Source organism: Ostrinia furnacalis, unplaced genomic scaffold (genome assembly GCF_004193835.3).
Source record: "Ostrinia furnacalis isolate ACB-3 unplaced genomic scaffold, ASM419383v2 OfSCF1350, whole genome shotgun sequence".
Lineage (NCBI taxonomy): Eukaryota > Metazoa > Arthropoda > Insecta > Lepidoptera > Crambidae > Ostrinia > Ostrinia furnacalis.
The window spans coordinates 31,241-48,576 of NW_021131589.1; the positions used below are offsets into that span (position 1 = coordinate 31,241).

The window sequence follows — 17,336 nt, forward strand, 5'->3', positions numbered from 1 at the left end:
TATTTAAGTAATTAACTAACTAAATAAACCAATAAACTTTCACTAACTAAAACTGATTCGCGCCAATTTTTTCACCGTTTTAAAAAACATTGCACTAGCGCCCTCTCTGTTACTCATACATGACTTGAATGCTTGAATGAAAGTTAAATCTTAATACTTAGATAAATAAAACATAAAATACGTTTTGTGAAGATTTTGAAATAGCTCATCACTGCCAATTTATAGTTTTTTTACTATTAAAATTATTTATAAATAATAAGTATAAAATTTATAATTTAAACACTACATTGTATAATTTTTATTCTTTTGCCCGGTTACTATTAAAAAATATTTTGACATTTGCGTTCTGCAATGTTGCCATTTTAAGAAATAAAAAACTACTATTAAAATAAGGTGTGGCGACGCCACTACAAACTAGTGACCAACAGATGGCGCTGTCACTACTTCACTATGGCACACTCCGCCGCTCATACAAACCTGCATCGCGGTGACGGAGTTTTATATCCTGCCAAGTATATATAGACAAACCAAGATGGTGTAAATTGGACCTTGGTCCCCGAGCATAACACCCGCTCGGAAAGGAAGCACTAACATCTAGCTTCCTTATTGTGGACGAACATCATATCCCACATTGGTGTAAATTGGACCTTGGTCCCCGAGCGGGTGTGTTATGCTCGGGGACCAAGGTCCAATTTACACCATCTTGGTTTGTCTATATGTTACGGCTAAAGACAGGTGTGAACATAAACTTAAGATTAGCCGGCTAAACTTAAGTTTATCTTCGACGAGGTGTTAATGTTAGTTTCTTCTAACTTTAGCCNCGTTCGTTCGTTCGTTTCAGCCAAATGACGTCCACTGCTGGACAAAGGCCTCCCCCAAGGTTTTCCACAATGAACAATTGTGGAAAAAAATATTAACGCAGATCTATTCTACAAACATTTAACATCTTATGAGTAGAAAGGAAAACTAATTAACGTAGATCTATTCTAGAAAAGTCCATAATCAAATTGGTACAACCCTTGTTCTCTTTTAGTACTCCCACTAAATCCAGGCTGAGGCTACACTAGTTTAATATCATATTTATTAACAGTAGCTATATTTGGAACATTAGGCAAACAATATTTATTTGGATTCTTTGTAGACTTTCTAAGAATGCTAACTTCTACATCTTCATTAATTATTCCTATAACTTTTGCTACATAATAGACTTTTTTCCCTCTCACTTGAAATTCGACCAGTACAAATCTTCCCTCTTCTGGCAAATTTTGTAATAAAGGAAAGTTATTAGGATCCACAACATCAATTTTATCATCGTCTTCATCAAATGTAGGCTCTTCCTCTGAATAAAGACTCATACGCTCCTCTTCTTCACTATCACTGTCGCTTTCTAATATTTTTCTTTTTACTACGTTAACAGACTTCTTTTTATTTTTTTGTTTATTTTTTTCTTCAGCTCTCTGTTCTATTTCATTTTTATTAGGTGTATCTGTTGCGATCATACTTTTACCTCTACGTATAACAGATTTTCCTTTCTTTCGTGGTCCTGCTTTGGGTAATCCCTTAAATTCGAATGGACTAATGAATTTTTTAACACTGGGTGTTCTTTTGCTGCATGCTGGAGAGGAAACGTCCGAATTTATCGACTTTTTTTGCGGTAAATTATGAGGGGAGGGAGGAAGAGAACATAAAGATGAGGATGGAATCGGACTGGGATTTTTGGATGGTGTGCGATGAGATTTTGTTGTGTCAATTGTGATATTCAAAGGTACTGGACTAGTTCTAGTAGAAGAAACTGCTTGCAATGCGGCTGGGAAAGTCGGTTTGGTTGGATAGAAATGTGTTCTTCAGAAGGATATTCACTCGTTATATTACCGGACAGTGAAACTGCTTGAGGCAGTAAATTCACTGAAGAACTTGGGGTGTCAATAGAGTGTAATATTGTATCATTATGTATTATTGATGGAGATGGGGTCCTTGTTCTCACATCATTCTCATTGTTTAATCTTTCTTCTTCTGGTGGCAGTATATTTTCTTTTTCTAATAGTCTGTTTGTTACCTCACTGGGCGCGAAATCATCATCAGAAAATATGTATCTGTTAAAGGGGAAAATCCCGGTTGCCTTAAAGGCATTACATAATATGTTATTTGGGGTCATTGCTTTCATATGTGCTTCTTTAACACACGCAGCTACTTCATAAATGGAGAAGGTCTTCCCGGTGTTCCGCATCATCCAGCTGTCAACAGATTTGTTATATGCCGTTTTAAAAGGGCCAAAAACGCCAACGTCTAAAGGTTGTAACTTACCTGTTGTGTGTGGTGAACAGTGAGTATAGTAACACCATTATCTTTGGCTAAATTAAGAGCTTCAATGCTGATGTGTGACTCATGGTTGTCTAAAATCAATAGACTAGGGTTGTCTTTTCTGCTATTTGTGTGTGTAATAAAGTTCATTGTTTTTACAGATAGTTCCTTATTCATCCATAATAGTGGCATTTTTTGGAGAAATTTATCAAATAACCAAAAAAAATACGAATTTTTAAGCAGATTTTTTTCAAAAAGTGTATTTTTTTATTATTTGTTGGCATTTTCTGGGTAATTCATGTATTTTTTTAGTATTGCCTGTTATTTAGCATTATTACTGTTTTTATTTTATCAGGATATACCTCTTAGTTTAAAAGTTATTACGTTTTCTTTACAATAAGTAATTGAAAGAAAAAAAATCTATAAAAAAATTAAAAAAAATCTCAAAAAATTTTTGATCTCTTTTTTGTCGATAAAAAAGGTCTAGTTTTACCTTAATTCATATGTACACTTTAACGTGACTCACACTGTATAACATGTTGTTACCAGAGTCCCTCTTTCTGCGCTTGTGACTTTTGATACCTGTTTTTGTCCCTTTAATGCCAAAACTTTGGCCGATTTTTGAACAGTCATAGTATTTGTCTCGTCATGGTTATACACTCTAGTTCCATTCCCAAACATTTCGTGTCGAGACATTGCAGTTTCTAGGTTGTTATTACCGAGAGCCTCAATAAACCATCTAGGTATTAAATCAGAACCACACGTCGAAATTTTACTTTACTTAGCAATGGTTTAATTAAAAGCCTAGGGTAGCCAATGTTTAAGTTAAAAATAAATATAAACTTAGGATAGCATAGTTGAAAATGCCAGGAGTGTGCAAGGTTGAGTCGCACACATTCGTAACACCGTTCTTATGTAGCAAATTATATTAAATGCCAGGAAGAAAAAATAAAACAGCGCGTGGCGTGATATATTGGATAGACACATAGTCAGGGAACTTCGCCCTTCTGCCAAGTTCTTTCATAATCAGCATGTACTGATAATATGTCTCGTCAGCACGTTTTTTCCGCTTTTGACTATTGTAAAAATTGTCCATCACCAGTGTGCCCACGATTCAGTAATGGCCTGTCAAAATCGAAAACAATCTTGCTGGTGGCACCCTCTGGCTCTGGTTCATTACCTTCACTAGATATCTTCAAAAGATATTTCATGCCCTTTGTCGGCATAGAGCATCATCCTCCACAAATATCCCGACTTGGACTCGCACAACTCTTATCATACCCACCCGAGCAGCTTTTGTTTTGATCAGTTGTGCGAAAGATAGTAAGTACATACAATAGGGCATAGACACCAATTTTAAATTAGGTATATTAAATAATATACATTTAAGAAAACTCACTATTTACTAGTGCAGCACGTACAGCACTGTGTGCCGATTGGGAACATAAAGACAATGGAACATTACTATTTATCTATTGTAATTTCAATGTCGTTTGGAGGATCAACTTCATTTAATTCAATGCAAATGTTATGTAACACCACATATGCCACAATCACCTGAAGAACTGTTGATGTTTTGTTCAGAGTAATTATTTACTTTTTCTAAGCATGGGCAGCGACGTTTAAGTACCCCAAAGCATCTCTCCACAGTGTTTCTGGTGGAAATGTGGCTTTTATTATAAGCTTCCTCTGCACTATTTTGAGGATTCAAAAAAGGGGTCAGCAAATAGTTCTTGTTAAAGTAGCCACTATCTCCTAATAAATAGTATGGGCTATATTTTCCCCTTTCAAAATCTGCACACAAATGGGAATGATTAAATATTGTAGAATCGTGTACAGATCTGGGCCATCGAACAATTAAATCACTTATTTTTAGCGAAGCATCGCATTCAGCTTGAACGTTTATGGAGAAAACCCCTTTTCTGCAACGATACAATTTAGCTAACGACCCTCTTCGGCTAACTATTTTGATATGGGTGCAATCTAGGGCTCCTGCAACCCGAGGAAATCCAGCAATCTCATAGAAATTCTCTGCAATTCTTCTCAGCTCTAGCTTATCTGGCATTTTAATATATTCTGAGCTTAGATCTGCAAGCTTGCGTGTTACTCTCTGTATTATTCGACATACTGTCGATTTGTGAACATTAGTTAAATCACCTAATACCTGCTGAAAACATCCAGTGGCAAAGAACCATAGACAAATTAATAATTGTTGTAGCAAACGCACCACGATTAGAAGGCGATTGGTGGCTTCCTGCTACACCTGGATCAAACCGTAGAAGGCTTGCCGGTAAAAAGGGATCGATGTTCTGTACGAGCAGTACGCAATGACAAAATACTATGCACTCACGTACCTTGAGCAGATCGATGACAGTTCCACCTCGAGTATGGGCAGCAGCAGTTGGGAATTCCTTCGGTTTCTAGCACATTTGGGCGTGTAGATGATGAGGTAAGTTGAGATCACATGGGAGGGTGACTAGCACACGCGTCGACGGGCCCGTTAGAATACGAATAGAAGATGGCGATGTGACCGGTGCGGCCTCCAAAGCGTGACTGCCCTCAAGTTGTCAATAAAAATCCAACTCGAAGGACGGAGCGCATAAGCAGCCTAGTTTGACTGCGTTTTGTCACTACATCGATACTTATGCAGAGACATCGATACCCGCGATTATTATGAAAATTTAAACGAAAAGTTACGATGACGGAACATCCCGCCCACCAAAAAGTTCAGTATTTAAAATTACAAAATAAAACTGCGCGCGCGTTGTCTCCCCACCGCCCCCTCAAGCCCTCCGCCGGCCTGGCGCGCCCATCGAATACATTTTTAGCCGTTTCGTTTTGGCTAATGTGAACATTAGCCGGCTAAAGATGGAATATCACGACGCAAACTAACATGTTATCGAACTTTAGCTGCTTCTCGAAAATAAACTTAAGTTTAGCCGGCTAATCTTAAGTTTATGTTCACAACTATCTTTAGCCGTAACATATATACTTGGCAGGATATAAAACTCCGTCACCGCGATGCAGGTTTGTATGAGCGGCGGAGTGTGCCATAGTGAAGTAGTGACAGCGCCATCTGTTGGTCACTAGTTTGTAGTGGCGTCGCCACACCGTTGGGTAATTTTTCTTACAATGATTATGCAATAAAATTCACATTAGTCTTTTTAATTAATCATTTATAAGTTTTCCTTATCGAACAAGTTACAAATCAACAAAATGGACGTGAAAATACAAGTAAATACAGGAATATTACCTAATCCAATCATTACAGAAAACTGTCTTTGATGGTTTTTTTTTCGTATGGCAACATTAGTTACACCACGCGATTTTTCGTGAAACAGTGAATTTTCTGAAGGAAATTATTTTCACGAGTGAATCCTAAAAATATTTAAAAATGTTTGGTGGTGGACAACAGCCTATTTTAGTTCTGAGTAAGTGCTGGATATATGGTTTCCCTTGGCAGTTGTGGGAGTAGGAAATTTCATTCATTACTCATCTTTCTTTACAGGCCAAAACACAAAACGTGAGTCCGGCCGGAAGGTTCAGCTCGAAAATATCAATGCTGGGAAGGTATATCCTGGGATATTTAACGATTTTCAGTAAATTTACGCTGTAAATAACATGTTTCAAAAGATCTCATGTCGTTTGTTTTTGTATTTTAGACAATAGCCGACGTTATACGAACATGCCTCGGACCGCAGGCTATGTTGAAAATGCTCATGGACCCGATGGGAGGCATCGTGATGACCAACGATGGCAATGCTATCCTCAGGGAGATCACAGTGCAGCACCCAGCGGCCAAATCAATGATCGAAATCGCCAGAACACAAGATGAAGAGGTTAGAATTTCGCTTTCTTGTTCTAACTTCTGACAGCTTGGGATTAGTCATAATAAAAAGCGTTATGATTATTCAGAAAATCAGACTTGATTAATAACAGCGCATTTCTTAAACAAATTACAATCTTCTGAATTTGTAACATTACAATCTTGCTATTAAAAACACTCAAAAGTTTCAACTTTTTCTGCAAGGTTGGCGATGGAACCACATCAGTAATAGTTCTCGCTGGCGAGATGTTGGCGGTGGCCGAGCAGTTCCTGGTACAGAACATCCACCCCACAGTGATCATCCGCGAGTACAGACAGGCCCTTGAGGACGCGGTGAAGTTGTTGCAGGACAAAATATCTGTCCCAATCGATCTAAATGACAGAGAAAAGTTGAGAGAAGTTGTGAGTATCAAGACCAAGTTCCTTTTAATTTATTTAAACTTAAAATGTAAGTATTACATTACCTTCAACAGTTGCAAGTGAAAATGATAACCTATAATTATTATTTGTTGACATACTATGATTTTGGGAGAGAACAGTGATAATGAAAAACAATTAATTAAAATACATATTTAAAACATAGTAAAATACATTCAAATATAGAAAGCAATACTAAAAGTTCCTTTCAATATTTAATATAATTTAATTTACAAACATATTAACATACATAAATTAAATGATATTAAATATTAAATGATATCAATGGTAAATCTTTTCCATAACTGCTGGAATAGTTTAGTTTAATTTTTAGCACTTAGCTTTGTATGATTTAGCCCTCATGCATGAGCTGTAGTTTCTGGAATTTATCTGATTTGTTGTTTTTTTCAGATCCGTTCATGTGTAGGCACTAAGTACATTGGCCGCTGGGCAGACTTAGCAGTGGACATTGCGTTGGATGCTGTCAACACTGTCACAATCAATGAAAATGGCCGAGTTGAAGTTGATATCAAGAAGTAAGTAAAATTAATGCAATTCTAGCAAAGACCACCCAATTTTCAGATATAAAGCTACTAAATAACAGCTAATATAATTTAATTGGTTAATTAGGCATGTTTCATAAGAAAGCTGAAAAAAGAAATCGGGTTTATTTATTGTGTTAAGCTGATGAGACAAAGCTTCTTATTATTATGATGAAGTCCAAAATGTGTACAGTGGGGTGTTTCCTTCCTTGTATTAAAGTAGTGTAGAGTGATACCTGACCTGCATGGCTTTTGGAGACTAGCCAAGACAATTATTTTACTATTAGCTTTTGTTGTGATGAAAGTTATGTGAGTAAAAGATGAGTGTAAGATAAACATGTATAAGTGAAACAAAAGTTCAGCAATAAATCAGCAATTGATTTATTTAATGGAAAAAATCTTCAGAATAGGTTTTATTTGCATGATATGAACTGTTGACTCTAGATTCCTAGAAGCAGACTAACTAACTAAGATTCCCACAATGATTATAGATCATTGTGGGAATCTTAGTTATTCACTTTTGAAAAATGAAAAATTTCAATTAGACTGTTGGAGCACTTTTTTATGCATAACATGGCTGGTATTTGAACACAATCGCACCTGGTGTTAAGTGGGATGCAGTGTAGGATGGTACATCTGCCCTGTAAGTGCCTATTCACTTACTGGTCAAGTGAAAGGTTGTGCCTTCAATTTATACCTCAAGCAGTTATTTTTCCTGTTTAAACTTAACGTAACTATCATCTTCATCTCCAGCTATGCTAAAATCGAGAAGATCCCCGGTGGGTCCGTAGAAGAGTCGAAGGTGCTGAGCGGAGTGATGATCAACAAGGACGTCACGCACCCCAAGATGCGGCGCTACATCGAGAATCCTCGCATTGTACTGCTTGACTGTCCTCTCGAGTACAAGAAGGGAGAGAGCCAGACCAACATCGAGATTCTGGGTGATCAGGTATTTTTTTTTTTTAAATAAATATCCTTGGACATTTACACTGCGCTTCTAGTCCCAAACTAAGCAAAGCTTGTACTATGGGTACTAGACGACGGATATAAACATACTTAAATACTTTTTTTTTGTAAATACATACTTATTATACATAGAAAACATCCAGTCCAATACAAACAAATATGTTCATGCACACAAATGTTTGTACTGTATGGGAATCGAACCCGCTACCTCCGGAATAGTAGTCTGTTTCGAACCACTACACCAAACCGCCGACAAATTATGACAAATTACTTCTTCTTTTTCTTTGTCCTAGCCATTTCCCATTATTTGGGGTCTCCTCATACTGCGGTGCCAGGACAGTCTGTCCTGAGTTGTCGAAACATTTGTTTGGGCAAGTTCTAAGTCCTTGGCAACTGTTAATTACAGAAATATACAAACATTTGTTTGGACAAGCTCTAAGTTCTTAGCTGTTCATTACAGTAATAAGCAAGAATTACTTTGTTTTGAATATACATTTGGCCACGGGCTGAAAGACGCGGTGTGGGCAAGCAACTGACAATCTAGTAAAGGTCGAGGGAAGTACCTGGATGCCGCAGCGTAGGACCAATTTAACACATAAAAGTGTTAAGTCACTAAATAACTTAATAAAGAGCTTGTTGATGACCCTATTTCACAAAATAATCTTATATTTTCTGATAAGATAATTTTTAGATTATGAATAGTGATTTCAAATTAAATATTGTGGATTTACCTAAAACCCATCTCCTATCTAGGAGATGGACATGAAAATAGATTAACCATTAACTACTCTAACTTTTGCTTGGCTAAAAACTGAAAAGGAAATTCCCATACAATACGGTCTTTTGTGTCCTTTTATTTAAATAACACAAGAGCTACATTTTGTCAGTCATAACTGCCAAGTCTTGGTCTAAATTGAATAAAAACATTTCCTTTTCTGTTCTGTTACTTAGCAATCTGTTTCCGTGAAACAATAATCCAATCATCTGTTGTGATTCCAATCTGGTTCTTGGGGCGTTCAGTAACAGACTAGTCCAGTGAGCCATGTCTTATTCTTTAGAGAAAAGATATGCTTTTTTCGCTAAAGCCTGGTCCGTGAGCACGTAGAATTTTGTCCAATGACCCCTAGCTACCCATCCTTATCGCTCGCGCGTAATTATGTTGCTATCGCGCTCGCACACTCACTGCGGGTGCCAGTCGCACAGTCGCGACAGCAATATAATTACGCGCGAGCGATAAGGATGGGTAGTTAGGGGTCATTGGACAAAATTCTACGTGCTCACAGACCGGGCTTAGGTGTTTTTTGCAAAACATTTTAAATGAAAATACCACATCTTCGCAGGACTTCACCAAGCTGCTGCAGCTGGAGGAGGAGCACGTGCAGAGACAGTGCGAGGACATCATCGCGCTGAAGCCCGACATCGTGTTCACAGAGAAGGGCGTGTCCGACCTCGCGCAACACTACCTCGTCAAGGCCGGCATCACTGCCATCCGCAGGTTAATTATGACGCAGTTACACTGAGGAAAATCGATTGAGACTTATAGGGCTACTAGCTGACCCGGCGAACTTTGTTCCGCCTTAATGGCAACAAATAAGCAGACTTTTATTTTATTTCGAACGGGATAAAAAGTATCCTATGTCCTTCTCCTGGCTCTAAACTACCTCCCTGACAATTTTCAGCTAAATCGGTTCAGCCGTTCTTGAGTTATAAGCGAAGTAACTAACACGACTTTCTTTTATATATATAGAAGATATTTCACCGGGACACCATGGCGGCGCAACCAGTCGCCGGCTACCAACAAAATGTATACAACTTTGGTTGCGGAAAGCTGCATAATTTTTTTTGGTAGCGGCGACTGGTTGCGCCGCCATGGTGTCCCGGTGAAATATAGCCCATAATGTAAACACGTATTTCAGTTAGTTTCGTCGTGCGTTGCCCATACTTTTAGCCTATGTCAATAACCCTCCTGGCGCAGTCAAGTAACAACGGAACTATTCCCATCGCTGTGATTCCTGTGTAACCATTGTCTAAAGGCAAACCGCGAAAGTCATAAAAAAAACCTGTGTAGCCAGAATCTACATTATGATGATAACCGAGACTGGCTTGCTTGACCGCCAAAAATACCCAAGCACTGAAGGAAGACCAAGCTTGACCCGGCTGTCAAAATGCGACCATTATAGATTTTCTTTATTTTAGCTAGCTGACCCTGCTTCGTACCACCTAAAAATTCTGAATTCGTCAAAAGTAGGGTTAGTAGTAGTCAAAACTACTTGTAAGGTGGTTTACGTAAGTCATAAAGAATAGTTTGGTGTTAGAAAAGATTACAGTTAATTGCGGAAGCTGACGGCACTGCCAACGTTGTCTATTTTAAAAATAATGCTCGTTTCCAGATTCCCTCTTAAGGCAGTTAATTTATCAATTTTAATGCTCACTTCCTTTATACAGACTGCGCAAAACCGACAACAACCGCCTGGCCCGCGCTTGCGGTGCTACCGTCGTGAACCGTACTGAGGAGCTGAAGGAATCCGATGTGGGCACGTTGGCCGGCCGCTTCGAGGTCAAGAAGATCGGCGACGAGTACTTCACCTTCGTCACCGAGTGCAAGAACCCCAAGGTAGATGCCATACTCAGTGGCTATTTACAAACGAGAGCACATTACAATATTAGACATTTTTGCAGCAAAATGGCACCTATTACACACAAATACTTTACTTTTTAGCTTTATATGCATTGTGCAGTTGTTATCTGTACATTTATTTCGTTTTATTTGTTTGCAATGATGCATGATGCCTAAATAATGCGATGTGCGTATTCAGATAAAATGACAATGTGTTTTCAAAGAAACTAAAAATTTAAAATTTATAAACAGTACATTTCTATAATAAATCCTTCTTTTTCCCAAATAATTTGACTGTTTTTTAAATTAATTATTATGATTTTTACACTTTTATGGGATAGAATATGGGATAGATATTCAGAAATTTATTGGTATGAACCTTATGCCGTTTATTTTCATTTTATGTTAAAAAAGTGAACTAGTTGTGTTAAAGTAAATTTTTTTCAGGCCTGCACAATATTGCTCCGTGGTGCTTCAAAGGATGTTCTCAATGAGATTGAAAGGAATCTTCAAGACGCTCTGCACGTCGCGAAAAATCTGGTGAGTTACAATTAGCATTAATAATAATTTTATGTGGTGTACAATAAAGAGTATTTATTATTATTATTTGTACGCTTTGGAGCTCACGGGTCAAAAGTGGCCCGGTCCTTTATAAGGCTTGCGTGTGGATACAGATCCAACACGTAGAGGCCGTTTTAAGCGTAAAATAATCGACAAAAGTGAAAGTGGTGCACATACTGGATCTAGTCTCTGACTATATCATGGGATGTAGCCAGAGACCATCCCCAGCTTGTGCACAGGAGCTATTGCAGTTAGTGGAGAATGGACTAGGGTTATGGATGAAGGATGGATGGACTAGTTACTGGGCTATGGATGGAGACTACGGGACACCTGCCTGGTTCATAGTCTCTGACTGAAAAAATGGCAGGCGGTGACATAAACAGTGGAAGAGGGAAGTTTGAATTATTTGTACAGTAATCTAAGGGTTTTTCTGTCATAGGTCTGGTGAACATTTGCAAACATTCATTGTAAATATTGTGATTAGCGTTATTGTATTCCCTTTTTTACCCATAATGGAGAAACTCTGCCTGTGTCTCATTTGATGAAAAGTGATAATCAGGCAAGGAAGAAGCGAGCTTTACTCGGAAACCTCAATCACAGAAAAGCTGACTATCCAACCTTTATCTTTGGAAACACAACAATGCTGTTAACATTGTTATTTTTTCGATTATGTTTAGTTATGATGGTGGTAGCTTGCCAGATGAACTATACTGAGCAGAAATGTTGCCTCCATTAGGAATCGTACTTGGAACCTCCAGATTGACCGAGTTGTAAAACCAGCTGCTAGGTTTTACAACTGGACCACAGAGTTAGATCACAGAGCGACTGTGCGACGGGCGCCCGCAGTGAGTGTGCGAGCGCGACAGCAACATAATCACGCGCGAGCGATAAGGATGGGTAGCTTGGGGTCATTGGACAAAATTCTACGTGCTCACGGACCAGGCTTTAGTCGTTGTCATTTTAAAAACGTGTATGATTTTGTCAGGTGTTGAGCCCGCGCCTGGTGTCGGGCGGCGGAGCGGTGGAGATGGCGGTGTCGCAGGCGCTGACGGCTAACAGCGCGCACAATACGCCCTACCGCGCTGTTGCGCAGGCGCTGGGTAAGATAACGTTTAGATAATATTGCTTATTCAGTTATTGATAAGTGTCAAAATAGCGTGTGGCGTTGGCAAGAATAGAGCTGGACAACCTCCACTCTTGCGGTGTCGCAGGCGCTCACGGCTAACAGCGCGCACAACACGCCCTACCGCGCTGTTGCGCAGGCGCTGGGTACGTTAACACTTAGATAATATTGCTTATTTAGTTGTTGATAAGGCTCAAAATAGTGTGTGATGTTGACAGAGTGGAATAGGACTCGCCAGTTTTCACTTGAATGTCGTAAAGGCGACTAAGGGCAAATATGCGAACATTAGGCCTTCCCAACCTCCGGATTGAGAAAGCTTACTCTCTGGAGTAGGTCAAATACACTTTTGCCTCTTGTAAATAAGAGAGGTTTGTCTTCCTGCAGTTGGAATGACCTGATGATGATGATGAAATGTTTTGACACTTCAAAAACTCATTCAGTCCGAGAAGCGAGCTAAAAAAAAAATAGGTACAGAGCGCCGCGACAATTATTGTACGCGACGCACACTCTTATCGATCGTTTATTGAGACCGATAGAACGTTGTCATTATTTACGTGCACAATTAGTTTACACGATGTGAAGTTATTTTTTAGTTAATTTACACTAAGAATATAAAAGGCCACCAGCCGGGCTAGGATGCGAGCCGTCATAGTCAAAATGTATGGGCAAAATCGATAAAATGCCGTGATAACCGCTTATCGCGGCGCACATCCTACAGGTTTCACAGTATTATCCATCACAATGGGTGTTAGGTAAATGGGTATATGAGCCGACACTAGCCCATGTCAACATGGTCATATAAATGGTATGGTGAAGACAGAAAATTGATATCTTCATTTTAATTATTTTATTTTTCATACAAATCGGATTTTTCAAAATTAATTTTGTATGAAAATTAAAAAAAATAAAATGATATCAAATTTCTGACTTCACCATACCATTTATATGACCATGTTAACATGGGCTAGTGTCGGCTCATATACCCATTTTCCTAACACTCTGTATAGAAGTCTCCCGTATAATAATAATAACAATGTCATTACAGAGATAATTCCTCGTACGCTCGCCCAAAACTGCGGCGCCAACACGATCCGCACGCTGACAGCTCTACGGGCCAAGCACGCGGCCGGCGGCGCCTGCTCCTTCGGCATCGACGGCGACTCCGGGCAGATCGTCGACATGGCCAAAATCGGCATCTGGGAGCCGCTCGCCGTCAAGCTGCAGGTATGTACTAAGTAGCCGGTAGATCTACACTGGTCATCACAAAAATCGGCCCACCTACGTTTTACAAGAAAACTCGTTTCTACTGACAATCATGGTGCCCCAACAATATTGGTGTTATTTGAAAGCCCAATAAATATCCTTAAAGAAAAACACATTTAATTTCCTAATAAACGATTAACATATACAATAAATGTGACTTGAAAGACTTGAAAAAAGACCTCACTTTGGGATCACCTCTGGGATCAATTAGACCAATTTTTTTGGTTATAAAACCAAATAATGATCTCACGTGTCCTCTTTAACAGATGGATAGCGATTAATCCCAACTTAACAGTTTTATAGCCATAAAAGTTGGCTCAAGCGTAACTACCTATTTTTTGAAGAAGTGACTCTGGATTCTTCTACAGACACATTTTTGGGGTAAAAACCTTTCCTTTAATGAAATGAAGTTTAGAACTAGGCTTTTAAATGGTAATATAGTATATTGGTGGGAAGTGGGGATGCATACTTTTGAAAGTGCTTGTCGCGGGAGGGTCGATTTTTATGATGACCAGTGTATTTTTTTAATAAACAAAACATAACTTGCACATTACATTGCCTCATTTTAAATACAATTAATCGCTTAGCATAAAAGCGGGCGGAAGGGTCCGCGCGCGTTTCTCGCATCTGACCTTTTTAGGATGACATTTACATTACTTACGTCAATGTCACCCTGGCAGCAGCTCATTGATTTTAAAGATACCGATATTTTAACGTTTATATTTTTCACAACTAACAGTATTTATCATAACATAAATTATTATTATAACATAACAGGACATAATTAAAGAAAGAAACATCTATTACAACATAGCGCGACATAGACATACTCGTACGCATGACATACCCTAATATTCTCTGACTTAGGCTGAGTTGCACCATCTTATTTTAACTTTGACAAACGTCAAAAATCTGTCAAACTCCATACAGATAGCACCGGTTATCGTTAAAGTTACCGTTACTTAGGTGGTGCAACTCAGCCTTAGAGGGACATAGCGTGACATATCCTGACATAGCGTGACACTCTTTGACTTATGCTTCAACCACACCAACGCGTGCAAATCGCCATCGCCGGCGCGATCACGGCGCGATAAAAGGCCAATGACAGATCGCGTGAACTGTCATAGGTTGCGCGCCTGGACTGTCATGGGTCGCGCGTTAGAGTGACAGTGTGATATACCCTGTCATAAGCGTGACATCCCTGACATAGCGTGACATTCTCTGACTTATGGTATGGATGTATGGCGTACACTCACTAGGCTGCACCTACGTGTTAGATCGACGGCAACTGCGATCAAATCACCGATAAGACCAAGACTGGTATCCGGGTATTGCTAGCTATCGAACTGTAGATGTTTTAACGTAAGATATACCTCGACACATTGTGACATACTCCCACGAGGCCACAGCCACGGGTTCCTGCGCGTTAGGCGACTAGATTTATGATGATGGATAAGTTATCTCTCACTCTTTTCCCCCCATCACCCGCTATATCGCTGTCTCGCTCTAACGCCACCATCTCCCATTCCAGGTGTACAAGACAGCAGTGGAGACAGCCATCCTGCTCCTCCGAATCGACGACATCGTCTCTGGCTCCAAGAAGAGAGGCGGCAACGAGCCCGCCGCGCCTGCGCAGCAAGCAATGATGCAGGAATAGCCGCATACTTACATACATAGTGTTCTCGATAACTCACGCTAGCTTATCACGGGCTCATACTCACACTTACTGGGCACAAAAATTCGTCTGTTAATCGGTAAACTGGGTATATTTTTGAGTAACATCGTCGCTTGCCTCTCTAACTGAAGTATCTGACATTTTTTTTCGAAACTGTGGGTCTAGACAAAGTGCAAATTATAATCGCAAACCAGTCGAAAAGTGGTCGAAAAGCCCCTTTTTTGTATGGAGTTTTGACGGGTTCGATTTTCGATTCGATCAAAAAGTGCGTTTTGTCTAGGGGGGCTGAGTTATCTAAACCATCTTAATCAGTTTTACAAGACGAATCGATCTGTCTAATCGCCTGAAAATTTTGCAAAATGACAGTTACGTCAGCTAGAGAGGCAAGCGACGACATGAATGTGTGCTCAGTGAAGACACATGCTGATATTATTGAAGACTTCAGTACGGACTTCATAACCAGGCTGAAAAGTTTGGCAAAAAGATTCAACTTTCTTATATTGGAAGATATAAAGTACGCAGATATTGGAAATACTGTATCTTTGCAGTATGCAAACGGATTGCATAAAGTTTCAGAGTTTGCATTGAACGTTTTCGCTAGTGAGTGCGTTAAAAAATTCTATGAAGATTTTAGTTCTTGAAAGTATCCGCAAGGGGCGCTGCACAATCTTAGCGATGACGTTTCGTGTAAACTTGCACTAAGCACTCTGTTTGATTATTTTCTGTATGTGACCCACTTTCTAGTTTACTTATTAACATTTCAAGTCCTGCTTTAAATTCCATAGCTTATTAAATGCAGTTTCAAGACGGTTAAAGTTAAGTTTTTAACTGTAATAATTTGTCGATTAACAGAGTTTGACTAACGGTGCCCAGCTATACTTATTATTGACACTAAAGACGCGACAAAAGCGTCTGCGCGAAAGTAACGCGACGCAATTCATATTACGTACACGTTTCGGTACGAAATATTTTTAAACTTTCTTACTATAATTGTATAAATTTTAAATTTAATGCAACTTATATGTGGTATGTTATTGAATATAATTAGGGAAGTCTGTTGCTCATTTTTAACGGAAAATCATCGTAAAAAATACTAACCAAAGACAGCGTATAAAGTTTTTTGATCACATGTTTGGTGTGATGAAGTTTATACCGTTATAATTTCGATATTAGTGTCAATTGTGAAACATCACTGTATTAACGATAGAAATGAGAATTTTGCCCGTGATTTTGTTTGTATTACAGAGCCTTCTATGAAAATCGTTAGATATTTGCGCTGAAGACATGACTGAATAATAAATTATTCTAGTTCTGACGTTGTTTTGCAATATCCAAGTAAATTGACGTGGATGTTGCTAAAGGGCTCACAAATTAAAGATTTATTTTTTCAATGTATTAACCGCTTGAGTCCCAGACGGCATTCATTAATGTCATAACAATTGATTATCTATTGTGTCTAGATTCGCGGGCCTTGAAGGATTAAATTGGCTTCAAATGTCTTAAGTTTCCGATTTTCTCGGCTCGATTAAGCTTTGAATAACTTTAAAGTGCTAACGTTGCCTTATACCGTGATGGTTTGTTCCGCGGAACTTCTTATTTCCATGTATTAAGGTTTAGTTTATTTAACTTTCTGTTATTTATACGGTCACACGTGTCTCGTCTTATCTTCACAAGTTTGTGCATTTAAGTTGTCGAATGTTATTTTAAAATGGAACAATAATAGTATTAAAGTTTTATATATGTCTACTAATATTTTTTGTTTTATTTATTACATCGAAAAGTACAATTTTCATTGAATATAGGAAGTAAGTGCGAGAATTTCTCAGTGCTGTAGGTAGGCTGTAGGCGTATACTGTCACATGACCTAAATAAAGTATAGTATGACGTAGACATGATATATTATGACGTTATGATGTGTCAAGATGTTTAGTGTTCATCAATATGTTTGTACATGTTTTGGAAAGCTTTACTCTGCAGATCTCACCGCTGCAAAAATACTACTACTGTAGCTATACATCTAGTAAAAATATTTTACACATGAAATG

At 38.7% G+C, this 17,336-nt stretch overlaps 1 protein-coding gene and 1 pseudogene across 2 annotated transcripts; one reads left to right on the plus strand and one right to left on the minus strand.

Annotated features, from left to right (window-relative positions):
* Positions 1 to 2,907: 2,907 nt before the first annotated feature.
* Positions 2,908 to 5,567, minus strand: LOC114352390 (putative nuclease HARBI1; annotated as a pseudogene).
* A 58-nt stretch (positions 5,568 to 5,625) lies between these two features.
* Positions 5,626 to 17,043, plus strand: CCT3 (chaperonin containing TCP1 subunit 3). Of its 2 annotated transcripts, XM_028303981.1 has the most exons (13): positions 5,626 to 5,732; positions 5,810 to 5,871; positions 5,964 to 6,140; positions 6,332 to 6,529; positions 6,956 to 7,080; positions 7,840 to 8,035; positions 9,393 to 9,547; positions 10,498 to 10,666; positions 11,117 to 11,209; positions 12,216 to 12,272; positions 12,442 to 12,499; positions 13,399 to 13,577; positions 15,148 to 17,043. In XM_028303981.1, exons 1-13 carry the CDS (start codon positions 5,696 to 5,698, stop codon positions 15,271 to 15,273), a joined length of 1,632 nt encoding a protein of 543 aa, XP_028159782.1. In that variant the 5' UTR covers positions 5,626 to 5,695; the 3' UTR covers positions 15,274 to 17,043. The 2 variants fall into 2 exon arrangements, with proteins under 2 accessions (XP_028159782.1, XP_028159781.1); XM_028303980.1 differs by lacking the exon at positions 12,442 to 12,499 and having other exon boundaries at positions 12,216 to 12,330.
* Positions 17,044 to 17,336: the final 293 nt, after the last annotated feature.

Excerpts from the sequence above, each read along its gene's own strand:
- CCT3 (XM_028303980.1), top strand. The coding sequence starts at position 5,696 with ATGTTTGGTGGTGGACAACAGCCTATTTTAGTTCTGA. Across the intron at positions 6,530-6,955 it reads GAGAAAAGTTGAGAGAAGTT|ATCCGTTCATGTGTAGGCAC; the intron begins GTGAGTATCAAG and ends TGTTTTTTTCAG. Across the intron at positions 8,036-9,392 it reads TCGAGATTCTGGGTGATCAG|GACTTCACCAAGCTGCTGCA; the intron begins GTATTTTTTTTT and ends ACATCTTCGCAG.